We start from the raw sequence: 23,837 nt of genomic DNA on the forward strand, positions 1-23,837 counted from the left end.
AGCGAAGAATCTGTGATTGTGATTACTGCTTCTGATTGGCTAAGAATTGTTCAATCCTGTTATTTTCGTTACCCTGTCTGAGGGAAGGCTGCTGGCGACCAGCTTTCCTCACCCGCTTGCCCACAGTGCATTGTGTTGCTTCCCCCTTTGCTCCTCTCTCTCTCATCCAGGTTCCCTAGTGGAGACGCCCTCGCTCCGTGAGAACGCACCCATGTCTGTCTGTTCATCTCCCTGGAAACACTCACTTCAGCTGCCCTAGGACACGCTATGCAAATCCACACACTCCAGACGGGCACTGACTGGACAGGTCCCATGCTTGCTCTGGGGAGATGGGACTAGAATTCTGGTCTTTCAACTGCATAAACCAGAGTCCTCTAGCACTTGACCTAAAAGAGATCTCCCTTTGCCAGCAGTAGTAATAGGTCCTTTATGTTATCTGTGGGATAGCCACTAGAGAGCAACATGATTTCATACACAGCATGACTGGTCTGTCCGCCTTAAGATATATCATCTCCATCATTGTGTGCCTCTTGCTCATTATTTCTTTTATTTTCCCCTTTTTAATTCATTGAATGTCGCTAATGTCTGGAAGCATTCTCTCGAATTGCAACTCCAAACAGATGTCAGCTACTAATTTTCTGTCCAAATATCAAAGGGACGCTGCAAAATCCTCTTCTGAGACAGTCACAGAATGTCCTGTGCTTCCTTGGCATGATCTCTTCCTGTCTATGGTTACATCCTTCTAAATAAGAGCAAGGCATATTTGCCCTGGCAATTGACTTGGTGCTCTAGGACCATGCAATGGTTAACAAGGAAGTTCCATCATGAAAAAAAGGCACAGAAATATGTTTTCTTTGAAGCTTCACTGAAATCTAAAAGTTGCAGCTTAATCCATTTTGAAAGCCGTATCAATCATCCTGTCGTGCAACACACTATCACAGATGTGAAATATAAAAACGAGCTAGCCTGGCCGACGAACGCAGGGCCCATTCTCCCCGTCCATAAAAGCAAACATGGAAACTATAATTCACACAAATAATAAACATTTAATAGGGGATTCATGGGAAGAAAGGGAGCAAAAAGGACCCTGACACACTGGCACTTGTGTCTTGCCCGACAAAGCTCATTTGTTATTTGGGAGAGAAATTAACACCAATTCATCAAGCGACTTGTCAAGTTGATGATGGATATGTCACTTCTTGCTTGGAGCAACGTGTCTGAGATTTTTGTAAGCACTGTGCTAGACTATAAAATGTGATTACTTGCAGAAATTTGAGGAAGTACCAGAGTTGGAATGGGTTTGGTTAGTGACAAAATTCCTTGTCCCAATACTCTTTCAATGAAATCCTGGGGAGCTTTGCCAGTGACTTCCACAGGACCAGGATTTAACCCAGGGTATGCTGCTGGCAGTCTTGTGACTAACAATAATGTGCCCTGAGCACATGGCATGTTCTGAGCATCTCTCAGATGCAAGCTTAGCATTCAGAGGTTCCAGTTGTATTCAACTCTGTATAAACAATGTACAGTATATTATAATGATGCTCTGTAAACCTTATGCCTTCCCGTGGGGCAGATTCAGCTAAAATGGACCATCATCACCCAGTCTGACTTCCTGTATGACATGAGCCAGAGGACTTCCTTGAACTAATTTCTGTTTGAATTAGAGCCCATCTTTTTAGGAAAAACATCCTAATTCCCAGTGATAGAGGATGTATCAAAACTCTTGAAAATGTTTCAGTGGTTAATTACCCTTACTGGTAACAATTTGCACCTTATTTCTAGATTTAATTAGTCTACCTTCCTTTTCCAGCCTTCCAGTATTTTGTTCAGTCTGGATTATCTTCGAGGAAGATTCAGATGAGAACAAAGAGATCCACGTAAACTTAAAAAAATGAGTAGATAGTGGGATAATAACATGGAGAAGAGTTAGGAGACTTGATAATGTATTTAAAAGTCGGATGGAATAAAACTGAACACCAGGTTTTAACAATAGGTATAAATCAAAAGAAGAACTGACAACAATGAAACAGTACTGCATGCTTAACCTGCGGAACTCACTGCTACAGGAATCCAGCATAAAATAGTATGTCTGGATTTTATTCTACTAAAATATGGGTAATTTAATTATTGTCTACCATGTGGGTAGCTACCCTGTCTTAAACAGTATTAAAAGGACATTTACTCCTCATGTTTCAGGCTACCAGCTGATCATTAGAGCTATGCAAATTCTGCTACCAGTCCCTAGCAATTCCAGATCATAAGGGTTTGTTCCACTTTCTTTTCCCCTAATAAGGGCTCACATCCCTGCAGCCCAGTTCCATAATGACTTGAATGCTGGGCCAGCCACTAAACAATACATTATTTATATAAATTGTCCTGCTGAGATACTTAGGTGGTCCACATCACTATAGTATCAGAGTGCATCCCAATCTTTAATGTGTTTATCCTCACAACACCCCTGTGATGTAGGGAAATGCTATAATCCCCATTTTACAGCTGGAAAACTGAGGCACAGATAGGTTAAGTGTCTTTCCTAAGATCACACAGCAAGAAATTGAATCCTGGTCTTCCAAGTCCTACTCTAGGGCCCTAACCAGTGGATCATCCTTCCTCTCTATTTGGTAGCAGCTAGAGGCTCTAGATCAGGGGCTTATTGTGCATGGTACTGCACAATCTGCATCATAGGCACTCAGTGATGCCATGAGGGTGCACTAGGTTTAATTCAGCACAGGACTCCCTTCACCCCACACCCCACTGTTTTACCTTTAAACCCCACATCTTCAAGCAAAACGCACTCCATAACTTTTGTGTGGCTTCCAAACTCAGAATCTGGCCTGAATTCAGGGTTTGCCACCAGAGAGATGTTTAGCTAGCCGGGTGTTGGGGTGGGAAAAGAGCATTTCTGGGCAGGTGAGATGGTCAACGCACAAAGCTCTGTACGGTGTTTTCAGTGGAAACGGTATGCTCAGCACTTCTCAAATAAAATAAGCAAGAATGCCCTATTAGTAGCATGTTTAACTTTTTTTTGTGAATTGTGCCCTTTCACTTATAAAGTCCAGTGTCTGTTGATATGAATTTGACACCGTTTATGAAGCGTCTGCAGAAATTTTGTAGAATACACATATTAAAATATTTCCAATGGTTTTTTTTTTCCTTGGGTGCCAGTTCATTATCAGTTGCTTGTTCTTCAGTGGCCTGTGTGAAAGGAAACTGGTGGTCTCACCTGTTTCTGGTGGGCAAATATTTCCCTGACAATTGACAGCAGTTGGCAGACTTGCAGGACCAAGGTTTGAATGGGCCATGGAGAATGAACTAACTTCTCACGCCAAAATATGTTCCTGCCAGGTCAGATTTGAACCACATTGTCAAGGGGGCATAAAGGAAACTTTTGTTGCCCCATGTTGTACCTGTTCTGAGTAGAGGTCTTCAGTCTCCAATACTTCCAATTGACGGGAGCAGCAAATTCACACACATTGTTACAAACATAATAGTAAGAAAGTAAAGGGTAATAATTCATGCATGACCTTGTTATGATGATTTATAAAGGAGGGCCAATGTTGGGTCCAGATGGGTGTTCCAACCTCTCAGCCTAACTACTGTTTTATAATTGCAGTCAAAATTCCCTTGTTTAAATAATAAACATTATGTTCTATACTGAATACTTCACTGTAAACTGCACACTGAACATGCTGAACTAAATAGGGCTTCTATTGCGATGAATATAACAACCTCTTAAATGATTAGGACACCTGTTGACATTAATATAGAAGTGCACATGGAAATAAATGTGCCGCACATTGAAATATATGTACACAAATATTTAGAGGATTAGAGAAATTGCTAAAATGGATAGAGCAGCATTTAACGCGAACATGTGTGGACTCTAGGCTGAAATGGAAAGAACATGCATGGAGTCGATCACTTATCAGCTGTTACGTTTTTGGTTTTGGTGAGTTTTTTTAAGTTCACTTGGGGCAGAAAAGTCCCTGCACTAACAGTCATGGATTTATATATTCAGTAGAGATTTTAAATATATCTTTCTTTGGAATCTGCCTCTGATTCATAACCACCTTCACTTAGTAGCTGGCACCTTTGCCGTGCAAGCTGCAAAAGAAAGTAATTAAATTTAATAGAAGCCACCTTCCCTTTGAAGCGGCCCTAGATTTAAAGCCATGGAGAGAAGCAATTAAACTATAACAGCCCTGGATTCGAAACTAAGTTATATGGTAATTTTTGTTAAAGGAAATTTTCACTGTAACTGGGATTGGGTTGTCAGACCTGATTGTGTTCAGAAGTATATTCCAAAATTAATGATAGAAACCTTCCTCAGGAAACCTTTTCTTAAATCAAAAATACAATTTAAAAAGAAAGCAAAAAGAAAAAATAGGTGTAAAACTGAGGTCAAATGTCACAGACAGAATATTTCAAAACTTTTGGAACTTTGGTTCTCCCCCGGAATGTGCTGTGATGATAAAGGTTAAGAAGGGAAGAAGGATGTTTGTTTGCAAGCAGGCTTATCTGGCAGCAGTACAATAGGTAGGTTCATTTAGGAAAGGTGCTTTTTTTTCAATGGAAAGTGTTAGACGCTTCATTTAAAGAAAGCTAGTCTCCTGAAAACAGCAAAATCTGCAAAAATGACCCGCTTGTTTTTCACTTCCATGATTTTTTGCAGGTAAGGTAGAGCTTTGAAAGTAAGTAACAGCAAAGACTGACGAGAAACAGAATGCCATAACCAGTACCAAATGTAGCCCCGTTCTGTTTAAAAATTATATTTTTTAGGAGTTCTGCATGTAGGATTGAAAAGAATTAAGTGAAAGGTTCTGCTTTTGGTGCAGGCACTGTTCAGAAATCAAACAGGCATATTCAGCTAGATGGCCCACAAAAGCGAAGTTGTTCCCATCTTCAACAGCTGTTGGCAATATTTGCAGATTATTAGTTAAGGTGTGGGTGCACGTGAGAGGTTTAATTATTTTCAAGCAGGCACTTTGCAAGCAGGTTCGAGAGTGATTCTTAAATAGCTCACAGTCCATAAATGAGTCCATATGGAGCTTATGAAAAAAAGCTAGTAAACTGTATATTCATAACAGAATATTTCTTACAGTGTCACCAGCCACTGGAGAAAACCTGGTAGGAATAATACAGGTTGGGGGGAAAAGCATTGAGTATTAGTTGTTGGTGAGGCATTATGAACATGTGTGCTTTGGTGAAAACAGTTGATTATTTTTATTTGTATTTGGTAGCACCTGGAGGCTCCAGCCAGGATCAGGTCAAATCAAGACATGCCTTTCTGTAAGAGACGCTTAAGTCAAACACAAATTATTGGGTTCAGTAAACGACTGAAATTTGCTGGCCTGTGTTATATAATGGTCCCTTCTGGCCTGATACTCTGCGAATCTAGGAATCTAAGCAAGCCATTTTTCAGGGATGTATCTGAGATCAGCAATCAAATCTGTACAGCCCTGACAGCTGACTCTTCAGCAAAACCATTATTACTTCACTGGTCCATTGTTAGGTACGTGAGAGCAGAAATGGGAAACTGCAAATTCCTCAAAAACCTGCCTTGGCATTTGTCAGTAGCATAACAGCCTGGTTGATAGCGTGGGAGAATGAGAGGACTCTGCCGTGTATGACATCAGCAATCTAGAACATTTATTATCAAACATTCTGCTTGCATGGCATCTCCCGAAAGCAGCTTTCAGGTAGGCAGCAAATAGTTCAAAGAATGTTTGACCCGAAAATTTTAGATATCCCAGCTGTGATATTTGACAACGGATCTGGATTATGCAAGGCTGGTATTGCAGGGGACAGTGCACCGAGGTCAGTTATTACAGCAATTGTTGGTCGCTCGAAAGCCAAAGCAACGATGCTAGGAGCAGGACAGAAGGAATTTTATGTTGGAGAAGAAGCCCAGTCCAAAAGGGGTGTCTTAAGTTTGAATTATCCAATCGACCATGGCATAGTTACGTCCTGGGATGACATGGAGAGGATCTGGAGACATGTCTACGAGTGTGAGCTGAGAATCAAAGCTAGCGACAGGCCAGTGCTACTGACGGAGGCCCCACTCAATCCCCTGCAGAACCGGGAAAAAATGACTGAGATCATGTTTGAAGGCTTTAAGGTGCCTGCCATGTATGTTGCAGTGCAGGCGACCCTGGCACTCTATGCCTCAGCACGCACCACAGGGATAGTAATGGACAGTGGAGATGGCGTTACCCACACCGTACCCATCTACGAAGGATACTGCTTACCCCATGCTGTTTCCAGGTTGGATATCGCAGGCAGGGATATCACTGAATACTTCATGAGACTCCTTTTGGAAAGTGGCCACTCCTTCGTGAGCACAGCTGAGAGGGAGATCGTGAAAGACATCAAGGAGAAGCTGTGCTACGTGGCTTTAGATCCCGTCCAAGAAATGAAAGCAAAGCCAGAAGAAATCCTCAAAGAATACAAACTGCCTGATGGAAATATCATTAAGATCGGCAATCAGCTCTTTCGAGCCCCAGAGACCCTTTTTTTGCCCGCTAACATTGGTATTGAAGCCCCTGGGGTGCACAAAATGATCTTCAACAGTGTGATGAAATGTGACATTGATGTTCGCAGGAATCTTTATGGCAATGTGCTTCTTTCTGGTGGGTCCACCCTCTTTCCTGGACTGGACGAACGGATCCTGAGGGAGATGCAGCGGCAGGTGCCCATCGGGATGGCCGTACGGATCATAGCACCGCCCGAGAGGAAGTACTGTGTGTGGATTGGGGCCTCCATCCTCACTTGCTTGTCATCTTTTAAACAAATGTGGGTCACCGTCAGTGATTACAAAGAGTTTGGTGCAGCTGTAGTTCACAGAAAATGCTTTTAAGGAGAGACTACGCAACTGAACCAGTGTCTCATTCGAATAGATGGTGCTCAAGAAATGCTCCCAAGATGTGAACCAGAAGATGCTACAGCGGTTTGTGTATTTATTGGCTGACCAAACATTACAGAAAATAAAACTTTAGAAACATACCATCTTGTTCAGAATGGCTGTTATTTTCCTATCCCCCTCAAAGGGTGCACAGTGTTCTACCACCTCCCCTAACTATTTCTTCTTGCTCCCACATCTTCACATCCTTATTTGCACCTTATTTACATCTGATCTCTACTCAGTGTTGGCTGGGACTCCCTTCAGAGGCACGGATGCTGTTCCTTAGCAGGCCAGAGGGGTCACCCTAAAGCAGCAGGAGCCATTCTTTCTCACCACTGACTGAATACAGTAGCCCCAAAATGCTCTTCCTCCTACCACGAGGAGAAAAAAAAAAATCAAACCCAGAATTGGAGTCAGGTCTGGCTGAACCTTTCTCTCCTAATGTAGCAACACAAAGCAGGGCTGGAGAGTCATGGGGGAAGTGTGGATAGCTTATGTTTTGTTATCTTTGGTATAGCGATCCAGCTTATGGTAAACAAATGTGACGACCCTAAAGGAACATTAAGACGGAAGTTTTGCTTTCCAAATCTTTACTGTGTTGGAGCTTGATCCTGCAAACATTGACCCTGATGGGACGACCCCCTTTACTGACATTACTCATGCGCATAAGCGTTTGCAGAATGAGGCCTTTAGCTGCTCCAGAAAGAACAAGACTTGTGCAGTCTTGGGTGCAGCTCCCTGTAAATATTTATCTGTAAAGTGACCTCATTATCCTCCTTCCTTAAAACTCTCCTTTGCCATATTGCCTACAAAAACCTTGACAACGGATACTGCTGCCTCTTGTGCTGACCAATATTGTCTCCTTGTTTCCTTGTACCCCACCCCTCCACAGGCCGCCTATCTGTACCCATCTATTGTCTCCTGTCTCAGAGGTAGATTGGAAGCTCTTTTTGGACAGGGGCCTTCTTTTTGTTCTGTGTTTGTACAGCGCCTAGCACAACGGGGTCCTGGGCCATGTCCAGGGCTCCTAGGTGCTGTGGTAATACAAATGAATAATGTTAATTAATGTTTATTTAATTAATTAATACCAAGAGAAGCCTATCTTTTCAGCACATAAAAGGGCATTTTCCTTTCCACTGTCATGGTTCATAATTGTACTAATAACCCTTAGGTTAGGGATAGTCAATAGGTGGATCATGGGCCAAATCCAGACCACCAGATGCTTTTGAACAGACCCCTCCATATTTTTATTTCATTATTAATTATTATTATTATTATCATTTTTAATTTTTTTTATTCTTTGCTCTGGAGTCTGGACCTTGACCAAGAAATCTGGACAAAAATAATTGCCTACCCCTGCTCTCGGTCATTTCAGACAGTTATTGACTTTCTAGGTTTAAGGGCCTGAGTCCAGGAGGTGGGGTTTTGCTTGTTGGCACATGGACGTTTAGAGTGTGTCTACACGACAAACCCCCCTTCCCCCAAAACAAGTCTCAGAGCCTGGGTCTACAGCCTCGGGCTCGCACTCTAACCATAACTATGTAGTTGTTGTGGTTGGAGCTCAGGCTCCGAAAACCTCCCCAGGCTCTAGAGCCCGAGTTCCAGCCTGAGCCCAAATATCTACACAGCTATTTTGAGCACTGTCTGGTGAGCCCATGTCTGCAGAGCCAGGCTCCGAGACTTGCTGCCTTGGGGGTTTTTTGTTTTGTTTTGTATAGACCCTACCCTTAGAGCCTTCTCCTTCAGAAGATAAAATCACATCAGATTTGCTGATCTTCCAATTCTGTGTACTGCTGAGTACGCTGCTTAACTCACAGCTGGGCCCATCTTCTAATGGACGGATCTCTGTGAATCAGTGCCCCAGACTGGGTAGCACACATTTCACTAGGGGGCACCAGAGCAGCAGCTGGAAGAGAAAGGAGAATTTCTTCAAGGACGATGACTGTACTTCACTGTAACGTATATAAACCTACTGAATATAGTCATCCTTAGGTAAAGCAAAATGATACGCTAGTGCCACAATCTTGGCTAACTTCAGAACTCAACCAAACTGTGTAGGTGGGTGGAGCGGGACGGGAGCTGGTATAATCCCCTGGAGAGACGCATGTGCTGTTTGGCAAAAGTGATCAGAAAAGGATTTGGCTCATTGAAAATGAGCACTGATGTACCTAAATGTCTCAATGTTAAAAATGCTCAGAGCCTTATAAAAGCAAATGGTGCATTGCTCTCTGATTCAGTGCATTTCAAATCCTTACTGTTCTGCTTGCAAAAAATTCTATATTTTAAATTTCTTAATAATTTCCCTGATACATATGACTAGGTGAGTTAATACATTGAAAGGCTTGAATATATCTGCTTCAGTTGTAATGGCCACCAAACAATCATTATCTAGCTCATCCATTGTTGTGTGTTACAGGACTAAGCACTGGAAATGCCTTGCTTGCCACTGCATGAGTGGGGATAAAAATCCTGAATCCTGGTCAAAGTTAGGAGCATCAGTCCTAGACTTTGGAGACTAGCAGAGCTTGTCATCTTGTAAAACTGAGAAGATAAGGTTGGAAGATACATCCTTAAACCTTCACAACTAAGCTTCCCAGAAGCAGCTTTTTCAGAAACTATTTAAGGTCTAGGGGGAAAGCTGAAGTGATGTTGAATCCCCAAACTTTAGATATTCCAGCTGTGATCTTTGACAATGGATCAGGGCTATGTAAAGCTGGTCTGTCAGGAGAAATTGGTCCAAGACACATCGTTCCTACGGTTATTGGCTGCCCCAAAACAAAAATGTCACTGTTAGGAGCAGCTCAGAAGGACTGCCATGTGGGAGGAGAAGCCCAGCACAAACAGGATGTGTTGTCTTTGAAGTATCCCATTGAACATGGTATAGTTACATCTTGCGATGATATGGAGAAGATCTGGAAGCATATCTATGAGCATGAATTGGGACTGAAAGCCTTTGAGAGGCCCGTGCTAATGACTGAGACCTCTTTGAACCCAATGGAGAATCGAAAAAAACTGACTCAGCTGATGTTTGAACGTTTTAAGGTGCCTGCTTTCTACCTGTCTGTCCAAGCCATATTGTCCCTCTATGCCTCAGCACGCATCACAGGACTGGTCATAGACAGTGGATTTGCTGTTACCCAGACGGTACCAGTCTATGAAGGGTACTACTTACCCCATGCCGTCTCCAGGCTGGATGTTGCAGGCAGAGATATCACAGAGTTCCTCGGGAAGCTCCTTGTGGAAAGTGGGCAACGCTTTGAGAGCCTTGCTGGGAAGAAGAGTATCATAGAGGACATCAAGGAAAAGTTGTGCTACGTGGCTCCAGATCCACACAGAGAATTAGCCAAGAGGCCAGAGGAGGTCCTGAAAGAATATAAACTACCTGATGGGACTCTAGTCAGTATTGGCAGCCCACTCTTTCAAGCACCAGAGATCCTCTTTGTGCCAGGTAGCACTGGTAACGATGCACCAGGCCTTCATAGGATGATCGCTCACAGTGTTTCAAAGTGTGACGTCAATATTCACAACACTCTCTATGGGAACATGGTGCTGTCGGGTGGTTCGTCCCTCTTTCATGGGCTGGATGAGAGGATTTTTAAGGGACTAGAACACCAGGCCCCCAAAGGGGTTCCTATAAAGATCATAGCACCCACAGACAGGTGGTTTTCTGCATGGATCGGGGCTTCTGTAATTACTTCCTTGACCAGCTTCAAGCAAATGTGGATCACTGCAGCTGATTACAAGGATTTTGGACCAAACATTGTCCAAAGAAGATGTTTTTAAGAGGACTTAGGTAAATCTAGTTAGCATCCATTCAGGACAGTGGCAGTTCTTGCATTTGTGCATTAAAATGAAATAATAAATTCCTTGGACAGAAGTTTGGCTTTTTCTAATTGTATAATTGGCTTCAGAGTCATGGAAATTAGAGATGGAGACCTCTGGTCTGTTCAATTCTGTGGCCAGTGCAGCGTTGTTCCCTTGATTAAAGACCTTATCTTCAGTAATACAAAATAATCTGCTAAAATGATTCTTACTGCTGTTAATTTTAAAGCTTTTAAAATAAAGCAGAGTGAGAGTCTACCACTGGAAACTGAGGTGCAAAGGGATTACAAGTAAGTGACTTGCCCAAGATTTAGATGATGTCTGTGACAGTGCCAGGAATTAAACCTAGCTCTCCTCCATCTCCATCCAGTGCCTTAACCCTGCGGCTGGTTGGTGTGGGTGAGTGTGAGATCATCACCTACAGCAAGGAAAGCTGAGCAAGAGAGCACAATGGATATGAGAAAGATAGAGCGTTAGAGAGATCAGAGGGCGTTGAGATGACCCCGAAAGGGTCTGGGAAGCTGAGCTCATACTGAAGGTCCGGAGGGCCCAGTCATAACAGCTGCCATTCTGTGTCAGCGCAATGGTCTGTCTAGCCCAGTTCCTGCTTCTGACAGTGGCTGGTACCAGAGCTTCAGATAGAGTGTACAGAACAGGGCAATTTTGAAGTGATCCACCCTTGTCTCCCCCTCGCACAAATGCTGTGTCAGACGGTCCTGTGGACTTAATAATGATAAATACTAAGGGTGACAGGCTGCACCGTTAAGAGACTCAACATGCAGCTCCTAGCCCACGCAAGGGCAGCCATGGAGCCCCCTTAGCATCTCCGGATCATGCGCTACTCTATGGACTAGAGAGGCCCCGGCATAATTTAGACAGCTGGGGATCCCTGTAGGGCTGTATTTAGTAGCTCGGTTCCTGATGTGCCCCCATGCCAGTTTGTGAGGGGGCCCTCAGAGGCCAGCCTGACAGCTGCCTGCTCCAGGGGAATGCTCCGTGACCAGAGCTTTTAACGCTCAGGGTAAAACACCGGAGCAGGACTAAGCATCCCCCCCCAGGTCTTTATTGATATGATCATCATTTGTGGGCTTGATCCAAAGCCCCCTGGAGTCAATGAGAGTCTTTCCATTTAGGCCTTTGCATCAGGCCTGATGTCTGTCTGTCTGTCTGTCTGTCTGCCTTTTGTGTCTCAGAGACACATCTGGCCAGAGGAGGAAGAGAAATGAGGGTATAATAAATAGGTACAGTACAAAGCTTGTCCCAAGCCAGCTGTGGTTCTGACATGTTAGGGTACTCAAGAAGCCCTGGGAAGCTTGGAAGCTCATTTCTGATAGATCCAAAGACTGGAAGGTCCAAAACTTCTGGAGCTTTCCTGATAACCCGGTAGCTAAGAAAGGGGACTGCAAACCTCAGAGGGGAGAGCCAAACATTTCTAATAGTTCATGGTCTAAATCAACTCTAAAATGTCAACATCTCTGCTGAGGCTAGGGACAGTAGAGGTGCACAACCCAGGCTGACTAAGAGATTTTGGCTCTGCAATATGGCTTGGCTGAACTTGGTTTTTATAGTATCCAAACTGGTTTGCCACTCCTTAATATTATTTTTCCACGCTAGCCTGTGGAAATGGCTAGCAGGCTGATCACTGTGCAGCCTTCACACTCACTTTGCACTCCCAGCAGAGTTTGTGCCTTTTAGAGGCACAGTCCATCCATCCCTCTCTATATTACCCTTGGGGTGGGCAGGATGGTGCTGCACTGACCCCTAGAAGGGCCTAAGGCTATAGCCGACCATCTAGACCATGGGAAGGTTCTTGGTTTTATTGTCATATTTAAAAGTTGCTTAGCAAGAATTTATTTTGCTGGTGAATGTAACTTTCCAGATGAACAATTTTCATTTAAATGTATCAGTGTCCAAAGTATTAACCATTCCCAGTGTTGATCCATTTGGAGAATCCTTCCTAACCTGCCAGAACAATTCCTCAGGCCAACAAATAAGGGCTCAGAAGCCCCAGCTGAGATCAGGACCCTATTGTGCTACGTGCTATACAGACGCATAATAAGGAACTGTCACTGCCTCAAAGAGCTTTCCGTATAAATTCCATGATGATAAAGTTCTGTTCCAGTGGAGATGGGTGACCTTAGAGAGGAGTGTATCTGCTGCTAATTGCTAAGTTTTATTTGCAGCTCATGGAAAATTATGGCTAACAATAATGTGTTGCCCTTGTATAGCCCCTTTCCTTTGAAGATCTCAAAGCAACTCATGCTTGCATGACTTCTTACAGTTCCTCCCGCAAAGCATCTGTTTCTCTCTCCCTCACCACAACCCATCCCCGTTTGACAAACTGGATTTTAAAATGATGTAATGTCAGAAGACACACAGAGGCATTTTTAGCAACATGTTTTTACATCACTGTTGTTTTCTGATGTTATCCATAAAAGGGCTGAATAGAGATTGAAATATATATACTCATTTTTACAAGCCTGCCACGGACACTTCCATAGCATTATAAATGTTCCAGACCTGGCTCTGAGCTCATTTACACTGATTTTAAGGAGGCACAATTCCACTCACTTCAGTAGATTTACCCCCGAGTTACAGAGTACACCAGAGTAACTGAGATCGGTATTTAGCCAACCATGTTTGTGAGAACCAAAGATTAATTAGGGGGAGCTGGTCAGGATTTTGGGTTGACTGGCTTGGTCGTCAAAGGTTCTAGACTCATGTTGCTTATTGGAAGAAATGTGACTCAGTATCTTCTTATATATGTTATTAAAACACTTACACAAGCACAAATAAAATCAAGAAAACTTAACACCAAAGTTAAGCTACTATTAATAATAATAATTAATAATTAGTAAACTTAAAATGAAGCAAGACAACTATCAAATCAAGTAATCAGTAAGTCAGTCTCAACAAATCGGCCTTACCTTGATTCTTATGACTCGCACACTTGCATACTCCATCCACCTTGTAGCGCCTCCCTCTAAGGTCTTTGGACAAGAAACTGGAGCCCTGCAACTTGGACCAGTCAGGTTCAAACTAGGTCAGCCTTAGCAAGCATCAATTTGGAAGAGTTGTGCTTCAGTCAGCCATTCTTAAAATATTCAGTGTTTCAAAGACACCAAGCCCAACTCAACCTCCTCCTGCTCCCTCCCCAAATGGACACATTTGGGGAAACTGGCATGGACTTATCCTGGTGAAAAGGATTTGAGATGACCTTGTGTCACCAGTTTATGGGAAATTCAACACAAAAATCCTATTAAAAACAGCTGATTGGCCGGGTTATTTTTCAACAACCAGTCGCTCAACTTTCATCCAACTGCAAATGAAAAAATAAGTTTGAACAACTTATGATTCATGTCATCATTCTCACAAACAGGACAATTTATCAGGGGTAGCCATGTTGTATATAAATCTCCCCACTGTATTTTCCACTGAACGCATCCGATGAAGTGAGCTGTAGCTCACGAAAGCTTATGCTCAAATAAATTTGTTAGTCTCTAAGGTGCCACAAGTCCTCCTTTTCTTTTTGCGGATACAGACGAACATGGCTGCTACTCTGAAACCAGACAATTTATGGTAACCTTTATATTTTGGAACTGGCAATTATTGCAAACAAGAACATTTACAGTAATCTTTCTACTTAGGAACTGGGCTGCAAGTCAAACACTTTATCTTCTGGAATAACTTTTAAAGTTACTTTAAAAGTTATCAAGATGAAACCCATGTAAGCAGTACAATGTTTAAAATTAATTTAAGGTCTGTATACCCATATGAGCTACTTCTCTAGCATATTTTGGACTCTAGTTCCATAGGAGCCAAGCAACTGGTTTTCCACAGGTTTCTTTTTACCTCATGGAGTTATTTATGGGACTCAGAACATGGGGTTAAGTCTTCTCAAGATGTCTCCATCATCGAGGAACTAGATAGTCATGAGCAGACCAAATTTCATGTTCATTAGGCATTAACAACTGAGTTAAAACAAATATATAATATAAGCAAATGCAAGCACTAGAACCTGTCCCCACTGTATGTGATGGTCTGGAACTATGTGTTGTGCCTCTGTTATAATTCATCTGGGAGATAAGAATGGCTCAGTCATAGGGAGAGAAGCAAAACTCTTCATACTGGTGACCTTCAGGGCATTCTCCCAGGCCTTTGGGAAGGGAGCAGTATTCATTAGGTGGCCATGGTTAGCTCAGGGTGACTCAGAGGAATGTTCCCCTTTGTGACTCTCAAGAATCTAGAATATTTAACTAGACATTCTATGTCACCTGAGCAGAAGCACAGAGCCAGAGAGAGAGCTGCCTGGAGACTGCTTCCGTCTTGCCAGAGAATGTCTGAATCCAAAATCTTAGATCTCCCCGCTGTGATTTTTGACAATGGATCTGGGCTGTGCAAAGCCGGCCTGTCGGGAGAGCAGGCACCAAGGTCAGTCATCGCTACTATCGTCGGCTACCCCAAATCCAAAGCGATCATGTTTGGAGCTGGTCACAGGGAGTATTATGTCGGAGAAGAAGCCCAGTCCAAGAGGGGCATCCTGTCTTTTAAGTATCCAATGGAACATGGCATAGTTACATCATGGGAGGACATGGAGAAGATCTGGTGGCATTTGTTTAAGCATGAACTCAAGATGAAGCCCAGCGAGAGGCCAGTGTTACTGACTGAGGCGCCACTGAACACACTGTCGAACCGAGAAAAAATGGCCGAGATCATGTTTGAAGGTTTCCAGGTGCCTGCCATATTCGTGGCTCTGCAAGCTCTGATGGCCCTTTACGCTTCAGCCCGCACAACGGGATTAGTGCTGGACAGTGGAGATGGCGTGACCCTGACAGTCCCTGTCTACAAAGGCCACTGCTTGCTCCATGGTGTTTCCAGGCTGGATTTTGCCGGCAGAGATATTACTAAATACCTTGCTCAGCTGCTCTTGGAGACTGGATGTTCCTTCGTGAGCACGGCGGAGAAGGAAATTGTGAAGGACATCAAGGAGAAGCTGTGCTATGTGGCCATAGAACCCAGCCAAAAAATTCAGGAAAAGCCCAAAAGGCTTGGATGGGAGTATATTCTCCCAGATGGCAATGCCATCAAGATTACAGACCAGCTGTTCAGAGCTCCTGAAACCCTTTTTGTGCCAGCTAATGCTGGCATTGAGGCACCAGGGATTGACAAAATGATCCTTCAAAGCGTTATGAAATGCGATGGAAATATCCACCCTGATATCATGAAAAATGTGGTATTGTCAGGTGGGTCGACCCTTTTCCGAGGTCTCCATGAGAGACTTCTAAAGGAGCTGCAAACTCAGAGCCCCAGTGAAATCCCTGTAAAGATCCTAGCACCCCGAGATAGGATGTACTCTGTGTGGATTGGGGCTTCCGTCCTCACCAGCTTAACATCATTTAGGGACATGTGGGTCACGAGTGAAGACTACAAGAAAATTGGACCATCTGTGCTTCAGAGAAAATGCTTCTGAGAAGACCAACCATCCAGAAAAACACAACACAAACCTGAACAGCTGGAGAGCAGCTAATAAATCATCGCAAAAATAATTGATTTGTAGTAAGTGATTTTATGGCTTGGTAAAGAAAGAGCCCTTGTTCAGTGCCTTTTTTTGCTATCCAGCATGCTGGTTTTAATTCTATAAATGTGTTGATCCTTGCTGGAACTGCAAATAGTTTGTCAGACTTTTAAACTCAGAGAACAAGCTACCTCCATCGTATGTCTGGGAGGGCTGGCTCACTGCCCTTCACCGTAAGCTACCAAAAGGTAGAGAGAGACCGCTGATGGAAAAATAGAGGGCTCTGGTGTACTGCTGCCCCTTTGCTATGGCACTGGAAGTCTCTTATGGTAGCCATGGTGAGCCTGGAAGAAGCCCAGAAAGAGATGAGCTTTTAAGTTTGTTTTTCTATATGAAATGAAAAGAAGTTGGTGGAGTTGTTAAAGGAAGGGCCTGGGAATTAGGGTTCCTATATTCTATTCCAAGCTATGCTGTTGATTAGCCACACAATACCAGGCTAATCACTTCAAACCTCCTCCCCCGTGCCTCAGTTTACCTCTCTGTAGTTTACCCCTCTATTCAAATAACTTTCTACAGCACAAAGATGATGTGATGCTTAATTAAAATATGCAAAGTAATCTGAGATCCTTGGGTGAAAGGTGTGGATTTCTGGTTATTGGGTTTTTTTTTTTTTTTCATGAGATCCCCTGACAAGTTTTGCAGAGTCAGGAGCTTGGATGAAGTTCAAATATCCACAGTTTTAGGTACCTGTAGGAGAGCCACTACACAGAACCTATCTCTATATTCAAGTCCTCCTTCCGACTGCCCAGCGCCCGTCATAACTACTGCAGCAGATCCTCAACTGGTGTGAGTTGTGTTAGCTGTAGGTGAGGGGTGACTGTCCAAAGTAGGTTTCAGTGTTAGCAGTTGTGCCCCCTACCCCAGCAGCCCTGCTCCCCTAATGTGCAACTACTCGACTCCTTGGAGAAAGGTCTTGCAGAGACTGGTCTAGATGATTCAGTTAAACAGAAGGGAAGGTTCTTCTGCTCACCTCAAGGTGACCTTCCTTTGCACAAGGTATGGCTCTGCTCAGCTGTTCCTCCTACTGTTCTGACTCCAGCCTCTCTTCAGCTGGCACCGCCTATTGTGCCGAATGCTGCGATGGTTTCACCACATTGGATAGCTGACCGCAGGGCCTGGGGTGAGACCCACCTAAAGGCATTTTCGCATGTGAACGCAGCTAAAGGGTTGAACCAAAGAACTCCCGAGGTAAAAGTTTAGTGGTTTAATTCGCAGCATCACCTAGCCCCTAAGGGCTGAGATTGTTGAGATTTACGTTGCTCCATTAAGTTAATGTACATGCTCAGAGTGCTTGCAGAGCTGTTATGAAATCTGATTCACGATCTTAAATCTTTGTTCTATTACAGTAAGTTACCTTTTAGCAGCCCACTGGAAATGTGTAAACAAACGAGGTACAACTGTAGACAGTTTAAATATTTTACAGCTCACTGACTTCCATATGAGAAGGGATTTACAGTAACTTAAGTGTTCAGACTCCTGCTCCAATAATCCAATGCAGATAAAAATGCAAAACACATCGCCCTGGAAAGCATGGGAAATCTGACAGAATGGAGCACCTCATGGTTGTTGTCAGCATGGGAAAAACAAAGAGAACCATTTCCTTGCCAACCCAGAGTCAGCAACACAATCACATTCCATTAACAGAGAAAGGGAAGAACTCACAGACATCAGTACACTCCTTTAATAACGTTTCACACCGAGCGGGCCAGAGAGTTAGCGGGTGTAAACCAGTGGGAGTGATGGCCGTTTACATCAGTTGAGGATCTGGCCCACAGTATCTAGCTCCTTTTATATGAGGCTCTCAAGCGCTTATTAAAGTCACATGACTCCCACCCTGTGAAGTGGGCCCTGCTGATTCCATTTTACTGATGAGACGTGACTTGCTCACACAGCAAAACTGTAGCAGAGCTGCATATGGGTCCCAGGAGTCCAGACTCCGAATCAGTTTCTTTAACCGCTGGCCGACACGGATCTTCAAAGGGACCAAGTTTCCACTCTGTAGTGCTCACCTGGAATTCCTGACCTACTCTTATTTCATTTTTACTGTAAGAAAGCCTGGGGTCTTTTGCCTTAAGTGTTTTGAAGTAGCACCCTCCTCCCAGCCCTGGGACTGCAACTGTGAAGCCATGACAGTTACCTTAATCCAGTCCTGCCTGTGCTATACCTTGCCTCTGGATAGCTAGAGAAAGTCATTCACCAAGGCCGTGAGTCTTCCCAGCACCAAGAGAGGAAGGATGATCTTGTGATTTACGCCCTGCATTGGGACTCAGGAGATCTGGGTGTAATTCCTGGCTCTGCCACAGCTGCCTTGTTCAACTTTGAGCAAGCGACTTAATCTCTGCGTGCCTCAGTGCCTGACCTGTAAAATGTGGATCATGCTATTTCCTGTGACTCACTTGTCGAGTTAGCTTGTAAACGCTTCGGGGCAGGGACCATCTCGTATTATGTACAGCACCTAGCGCAGTGCAGTCCTGATTTTGGTTGGGGCCACTAGGTTCTGCCATAATAAATCTTTCACCAGCACAAAAATTGACTTTAAACTAGAGATGTGGCTGTGTGGGAGAACCTGTGCCCACATCCCCAGGCCCGTGGGTCATCAAGAAATAAATACCATCATTTGAGAAGATGACACTGGGCTGTATAAACATATCTACTTGCTACTGGTAATTCTCTCCCCCCACATCTAGCTTAGCTTCCAACCTAGCAACAGTTCCTTCTTTTCTTTTAAATGTCAATTCATCATTTTATACATTCCCTGAGCTGAACAAATCTAAAGGTTTTATTGCCCATGTGTATCCGATCATGTCAGGCTGGGACAATGCAGACTGAGTACCCAAAACAGTGTGGTTATTGTCACCTGCCTATTGCTGGCTGCAAGCTCTTGAGAAATGTAGGAGAGCTGCCCTCTCTCCCCCCACCCCATTATCACATGCACAGAAAAAGGTTTGGGCTCAAACCTGCACTAGACACATTATAATTTTCTCTTTTATTCCAGTAGCCTGGTTCCTTCCCCCTTCCCCTTTTCAGCAGTGTGAAAACTCTGATGTAAAAAAAGAGGTGACCACACTCCTATTCCTCTTACAGGTAGTGAGACGTTAAGGGGTGCCAGCAGGCAGCTTATGCTTAAAGCAGGAAGTGAAGGACCTTAAGCCAGGTAGATAGCGTTCCAGCTGAGTCTATTTCAGAAGGATCTGGGGAAAAAAGCTTGAGTGGAAGGAACTAGGGCAGAGAGAGAACAGGCCCATGCACAATCTGGTACATGCTAGCAGGAAAAAAGAATTGTTCTTAGGCACATGGGTCTGATACCTGGAGCAGTTCCTGTGGTCCACCTGGCCGAGTGTCCTGTCTCTGACAGTAGCCTTACTAGATATGTCAGAAGAAGGTGTAAGAACCCCTCCCTAGGCAGAGAGATGCCCTCATGAACCAGGTCTGAAAGTGATCCCTTACAAAGTGTCGGAGAGAGGGGGAATATTGCCAGTAGAGGCAGAAAAATATCTGGCCTCAATTTCCTCCCCCTCTAAATGGATATAGTTCCATCAACTTCATTTACTCAAGTAGAGAGTTTGGCCCAGCTGCCTTCATTTTTGACCTTTGTGCGGCTGGGAGCGCATTTGGCTGTGAGGAATTTGACGGTAAAGGGTTAAGAATGTTCCTGTGTTTTGCCCTGCAGAGGTGTTGCTAAGTTAAGTACTATTTTCCTCTTGTTGAGAGAAGTTCTGTATTCCTTACATATACACAGCCTGAGTTTTATTAAGCTGTTCCACACAAGTATGATTTTTTTTTTTTATTTGGAAAACTTCAGAGTGCCCTTTTTTCACACACACTAAAGTTAGCTTTGCTGAGATTCATTAGCCTCCTTTTCCCCAGTGTGGAAATGGATACCTCTCAGTTATGCAACTTTGAGGTGCACAACTCTGAAAAGCAGCAGAGGCAGCCAAAAAAAGCATTGTTCTGAGCTTAGACGTGTAAAATATTCATATTCAATAATAAGAATAAAAAAAACTTAATAAAAATTTCATAAAGGAAAATAGGCATTGTCACTCGGTTCCCAGGGCTGTAGCAGCAGCAACTTCCAGGCCACAATGTTACTTGGGGTTTGAATGTTTTTTTCCACTCTGTTAATGCAGAACAATTCATTTGTAAAGGCCCAGATTTTTAGAAGTGGCCTCAGATTTTAGGTACCCAACATGAGCTCGATTTCCCTAAGGGCAGCGCACCTGTGACTCGGATTTAAGTCAGTGGGATCTGCACCAGGTGCTCAGACCTCCCAAAGCAAAGACCTATAAGAGTTTTTGTTTGTTCTTTTTAGTTTCTTATTATTTATATTTTAACAGCACCTACATGCCCCAGCTGAGATCAGGACCCCTTCATGCTGGACATACCCGCAGCAAGACTGCCCCTGTCTCAAAGCGCTTTCAGTCTAAACAGACAAAGGGCAGAAGGAACTAAGAGACTTGCCCAAGGCTTATGTGAAGTCTGTGGTAGTGCCAGGAGATGAACCTGGATTTTCTGCCTCCCCAACCTATGCCCTAACCACCCGATCATCCTTCCTCTGCATGTGTGTGTACAAAACCATTGCAGATGATTAGAGGAAAATGGAGAGAGACAGAACAATGGGTGGGCCTGGGGGAAGTGGAGAGTGAGAGCATGGGAGGGATCAGAGGAAGTTGAGATGACATCACGATCAGGGCCTGGGAAAGTGAGAGATCGTCTTGAAGGTCTGAAGGCCCTGTGCCATGAATACTTTCTCACACAAATTGTCTCACTAAATACTTAGGGTGAGATTCTGGGTGAGCCCCTACCAGACTCAACGTAGAATTCATAGCACTGGCAGAGGGGGACCACACGGGTTTCCAAGCCACCTTAACACCTCCTGATCATGGGCTGCTTTGGGGGCTGACAGAGCTGTAAGTGCAACTTTGACAGTCCAAAGGGCGTAAGTTACTGTAGCCTCTCTGGGCTGCCCTCTGGGCTGCAGGTGCTGTCCAAAATTTTCACGGTGGGTGGCGGGGAGGGTCTGCAGAAAGCAATCTTACTGTGCAACCTTGTTCTTCCCGCATTGGGGGAATCCTCTCCCACAGGGCTTTTCAGGCTCCTCTTGTCCTTTTACCCAGTGTAACGATCGAGCAGGGGTGAGGTTTGCATCTGTAGGGCTTATTTTAGTGCTTCAGAAAGTTGTGTAGTATTATTACCCCTGCTTTACAGATGAGAAATCTGAGGTACCAAGAGGTTACGTGAGTTGCACCAGGTCACACTGCCGTGGCCTGACCCAATGCACATTGATGTCAGAGTTTTAAATCTTTCCATGGATTTCAGTAAGCTTTGCCACACATCCCTAGTCTATGGCAGACCTGGGAATGCACCTCAGATCCTATCTGCTGCCTCATGTGAGCTGGGATAACTTGCATGTGTAAGAGTTTGTAGAATCAGGTCCTGAGAACCCAGCAGCAGTGGAGAATGTTAAGGCAATGCTATAAATATTGTCCAAAAAAAGAGAACTAAGGAGCAAGCAGAAAGGTTCTGAATTTAAAATTATTGCGCCTGACAGTGAAATATTATGAAGATATATGGGAGTAAAGAATGAGAAACTCCAAAACAACCAATGCTTGAGATGTTTCTTTTATCTAAAATATAGCTGGCTAAATGTTTCACATAGAACAAGTCCCAGGGAACATAAATCAGGGGATGTAAGTTGTTTTATAAAGACCTCAAAATATAAGTTCTTTACCTCCCACATTTTTAGACCAAATATTTTAACTGGAAAAGTATGTGAGACAATAAGCGTGCATATTACATAAGTCTTTAATGATGGCTCTTACCAAGCTGCTTTGTTCCATGCCCATGGTTTAGTGGTTATATACAAAGAAAATAATTTTTTTTAAAAAAGCACTGCAGAAAACATTGATGGTGGAAACACTGTGAACTTGAGTGACAGTTTGAAAACAAGAAATGTGTTGTGACGCTGTCTGTCACCTCTGTGAAGTTGTGTTGGGGGTGGGGGTAGAGAGAGAAGCAACATAACTGTGCATTCCCTGTGCAGACTTCATTAAATATAGCCTCTGGGGAATGCCAAATATTAGCCCTGGGACTGGACTTTCTGTAGAATTAAGTATCTCCTCTGATTTTGGAGCAAAAATCCGCACTTGGCTTTTGCTTCCACCATATTCGCTGTTATTGGACACAGGGCGTTTTTCTTCCTGAATTACGCTTTTGATCCCCAGCTTAGTTCATGTGTAGGAAACAGAATTAGCTCACTGCAATAGTAAAGGCTGTAACAATCAACCCACTGGGGCCCAGACTCCGTTCCGAAGGAGAACAGCATAGAAAGAGGGAGAGGAACTGGTATGGCTCTGCTGTGCAAAGAGGCAGGTCTCACGCATGGGTTTTGCACACTCCTACATGCCAAAGAACTGTCCAGCATGGCAGCACTTAGCCGTGTTAGAATAGGGAGGAGGCAGGGGATCCAGATGACACAAACTGCAAAGGAGAAGTCTCTTGTGCTAAGAGTGGCAAGAGTGGGTAGAGTGGGCGAGAAGAGACCATTGCTAGGTGAGTAGACAAGGGGATAAGGAGACAGGAGGTTAGTACGGTCAGCTGGAGAGAGTCTGTGGTGGGTTTTAGCAACAAGGAGAGCGGGTTCCTGCCTGCGGGAGCAATGGAATTGTCTGGGGCTGCAGAATGATACGGTTGCTGAATTGAGATTAGACGCTATCTAAACCTTCCTAAAAGGCTCCTCGTTTTTTCTGTCTGATATTTCTGTGGCTGTGGTTTCTGCAAACGCAAACAGTAACATGGGGACACGTCTCTCCCTTTTGCGAGGCTCCCTGATAAATCCTTTTTCTGTCTCTGTAACACTTGGCCGCACTTTCTTTATTTCATATTTTTTAAGGCTCACATAATGGGAATGTGCTGAGCAGTGTGAATCTGACTTGGGAAGTCAGCCGACCAGGGGGTGTCCATCTGTGGGCCCCAGGAATTCCAGCAGGTTTTCTCCCCACCCATCAGAATCAGCTTGGATTTGGTATTGTCTCATTTTGCTATCTGCTTTATTCCGGTGTCTGAGAAGGGAGGATGTCCTGAAGCCTTCACATGGCTTGCCACATGAAACCACTTCCTCGCTATCCAAAAGTTTAGAACATCAGTCTTAATTTGTCTGGCCCTCGGTGCTGCACACTTGCAGAACTTGAGAATTTACTGCTTGTTTTTGCAATGAATCTCTCTCACCAAGAGTAAGGGGGAAATCTATGGTGCTCAAACTTTTCTCTCACTCTGGTTCTTGAAACATTTTAGATCAAACACAACTCTGACTAATAACAGTGTCTCAGGCCAGGTCTTGCTCTAGAAACTTTTGCTGATATAGTAATGTCAGTTACAGGTGTGATTTTTTTTTTATCCACAGATAGTAGGTCAGATTCTGATCTCAGTTACACCAGTGTAAATCCATTCCATTCTTTGGATTACGCTAGATTTACACTGATATAGCTGAGATCAGAATCTGTTACAGGAGTGCTCTATATCTGTATGTAGATAAATAGTTAA

The 23,837-nt window shown here is 43.9% G+C and overlaps 2 protein-coding genes across 3 annotated transcripts; both read left to right on the forward strand.

Moving 5' to 3' along the window:
- The first annotated feature begins 5,722 nt into the window (after positions 1 to 5,722).
- LOC102947623 (actin-related protein T2) lies at positions 5,723 to 10,684 on the forward strand. The gene is made up of 2 exons (XM_043531943.1): positions 5,723 to 6,848; positions 9,546 to 10,684. Exons 1-2 carry the CDS (start codon positions 5,723 to 5,725, stop codon positions 10,682 to 10,684), a joined length of 2,265 nt encoding a protein of 754 aa, XP_043387878.1.
- Positions 10,685 to 14,953: 4,269 nt separating this feature from the next.
- Positions 14,954 to 16,193, forward strand: LOC102934067 (actin-85C). 2 transcript variants are annotated; one of them, XM_007070164.2, is made up of 2 exons: positions 14,954 to 14,969; positions 15,088 to 16,193. In XM_007070164.2, exon 2 carries the CDS (start codon positions 15,201 to 15,203, stop codon positions 16,191 to 16,193), a length of 993 nt encoding a protein of 330 aa, XP_007070226.1. In that variant the 5' UTR covers positions 14,954 to 14,969; positions 15,088 to 15,200. The 2 variants fall into 2 exon arrangements, with proteins under 2 accessions (XP_007070226.1, XP_007070225.1); XM_007070163.2 differs by lacking the exon at positions 14,954 to 14,969 and having other exon boundaries at positions 15,060 to 16,193.
- Positions 16,194 to 23,837: the final 7,644 nt, after the last annotated feature.

Source organism: Chelonia mydas, chromosome 18 (genome assembly GCF_015237465.2).
Source record: "Chelonia mydas isolate rCheMyd1 chromosome 18, rCheMyd1.pri.v2, whole genome shotgun sequence".
Lineage (NCBI taxonomy): Eukaryota > Metazoa > Chordata > Testudines > Cheloniidae > Chelonia > Chelonia mydas.

What these genes read in the sequence shown, in the direction of transcription:
- LOC102934067 (XM_007070163.2), top strand. Translation starts at nt 15,060, where the DNA reads ATGTCTGAATCCAAAATCTTAGATCTCCCCGCTGTGATTTTTGACAAT.
- LOC102947623 (XM_043531943.1), top strand. Translation starts at nt 5,723, where the DNA reads ATGTTTGACCCGAAAATTTTAGATATCCCAGCTGTGATATTTGACAAC. An exon ending in AGCTGTAGTTCACAGAAAAT is followed by an intron (nt 6,849 to 9,545) that starts GCTTTTAAGGAG and finishes GGAAAGCTGAAG; the next exon opens with TGATGTTGAATCCCCAAACT.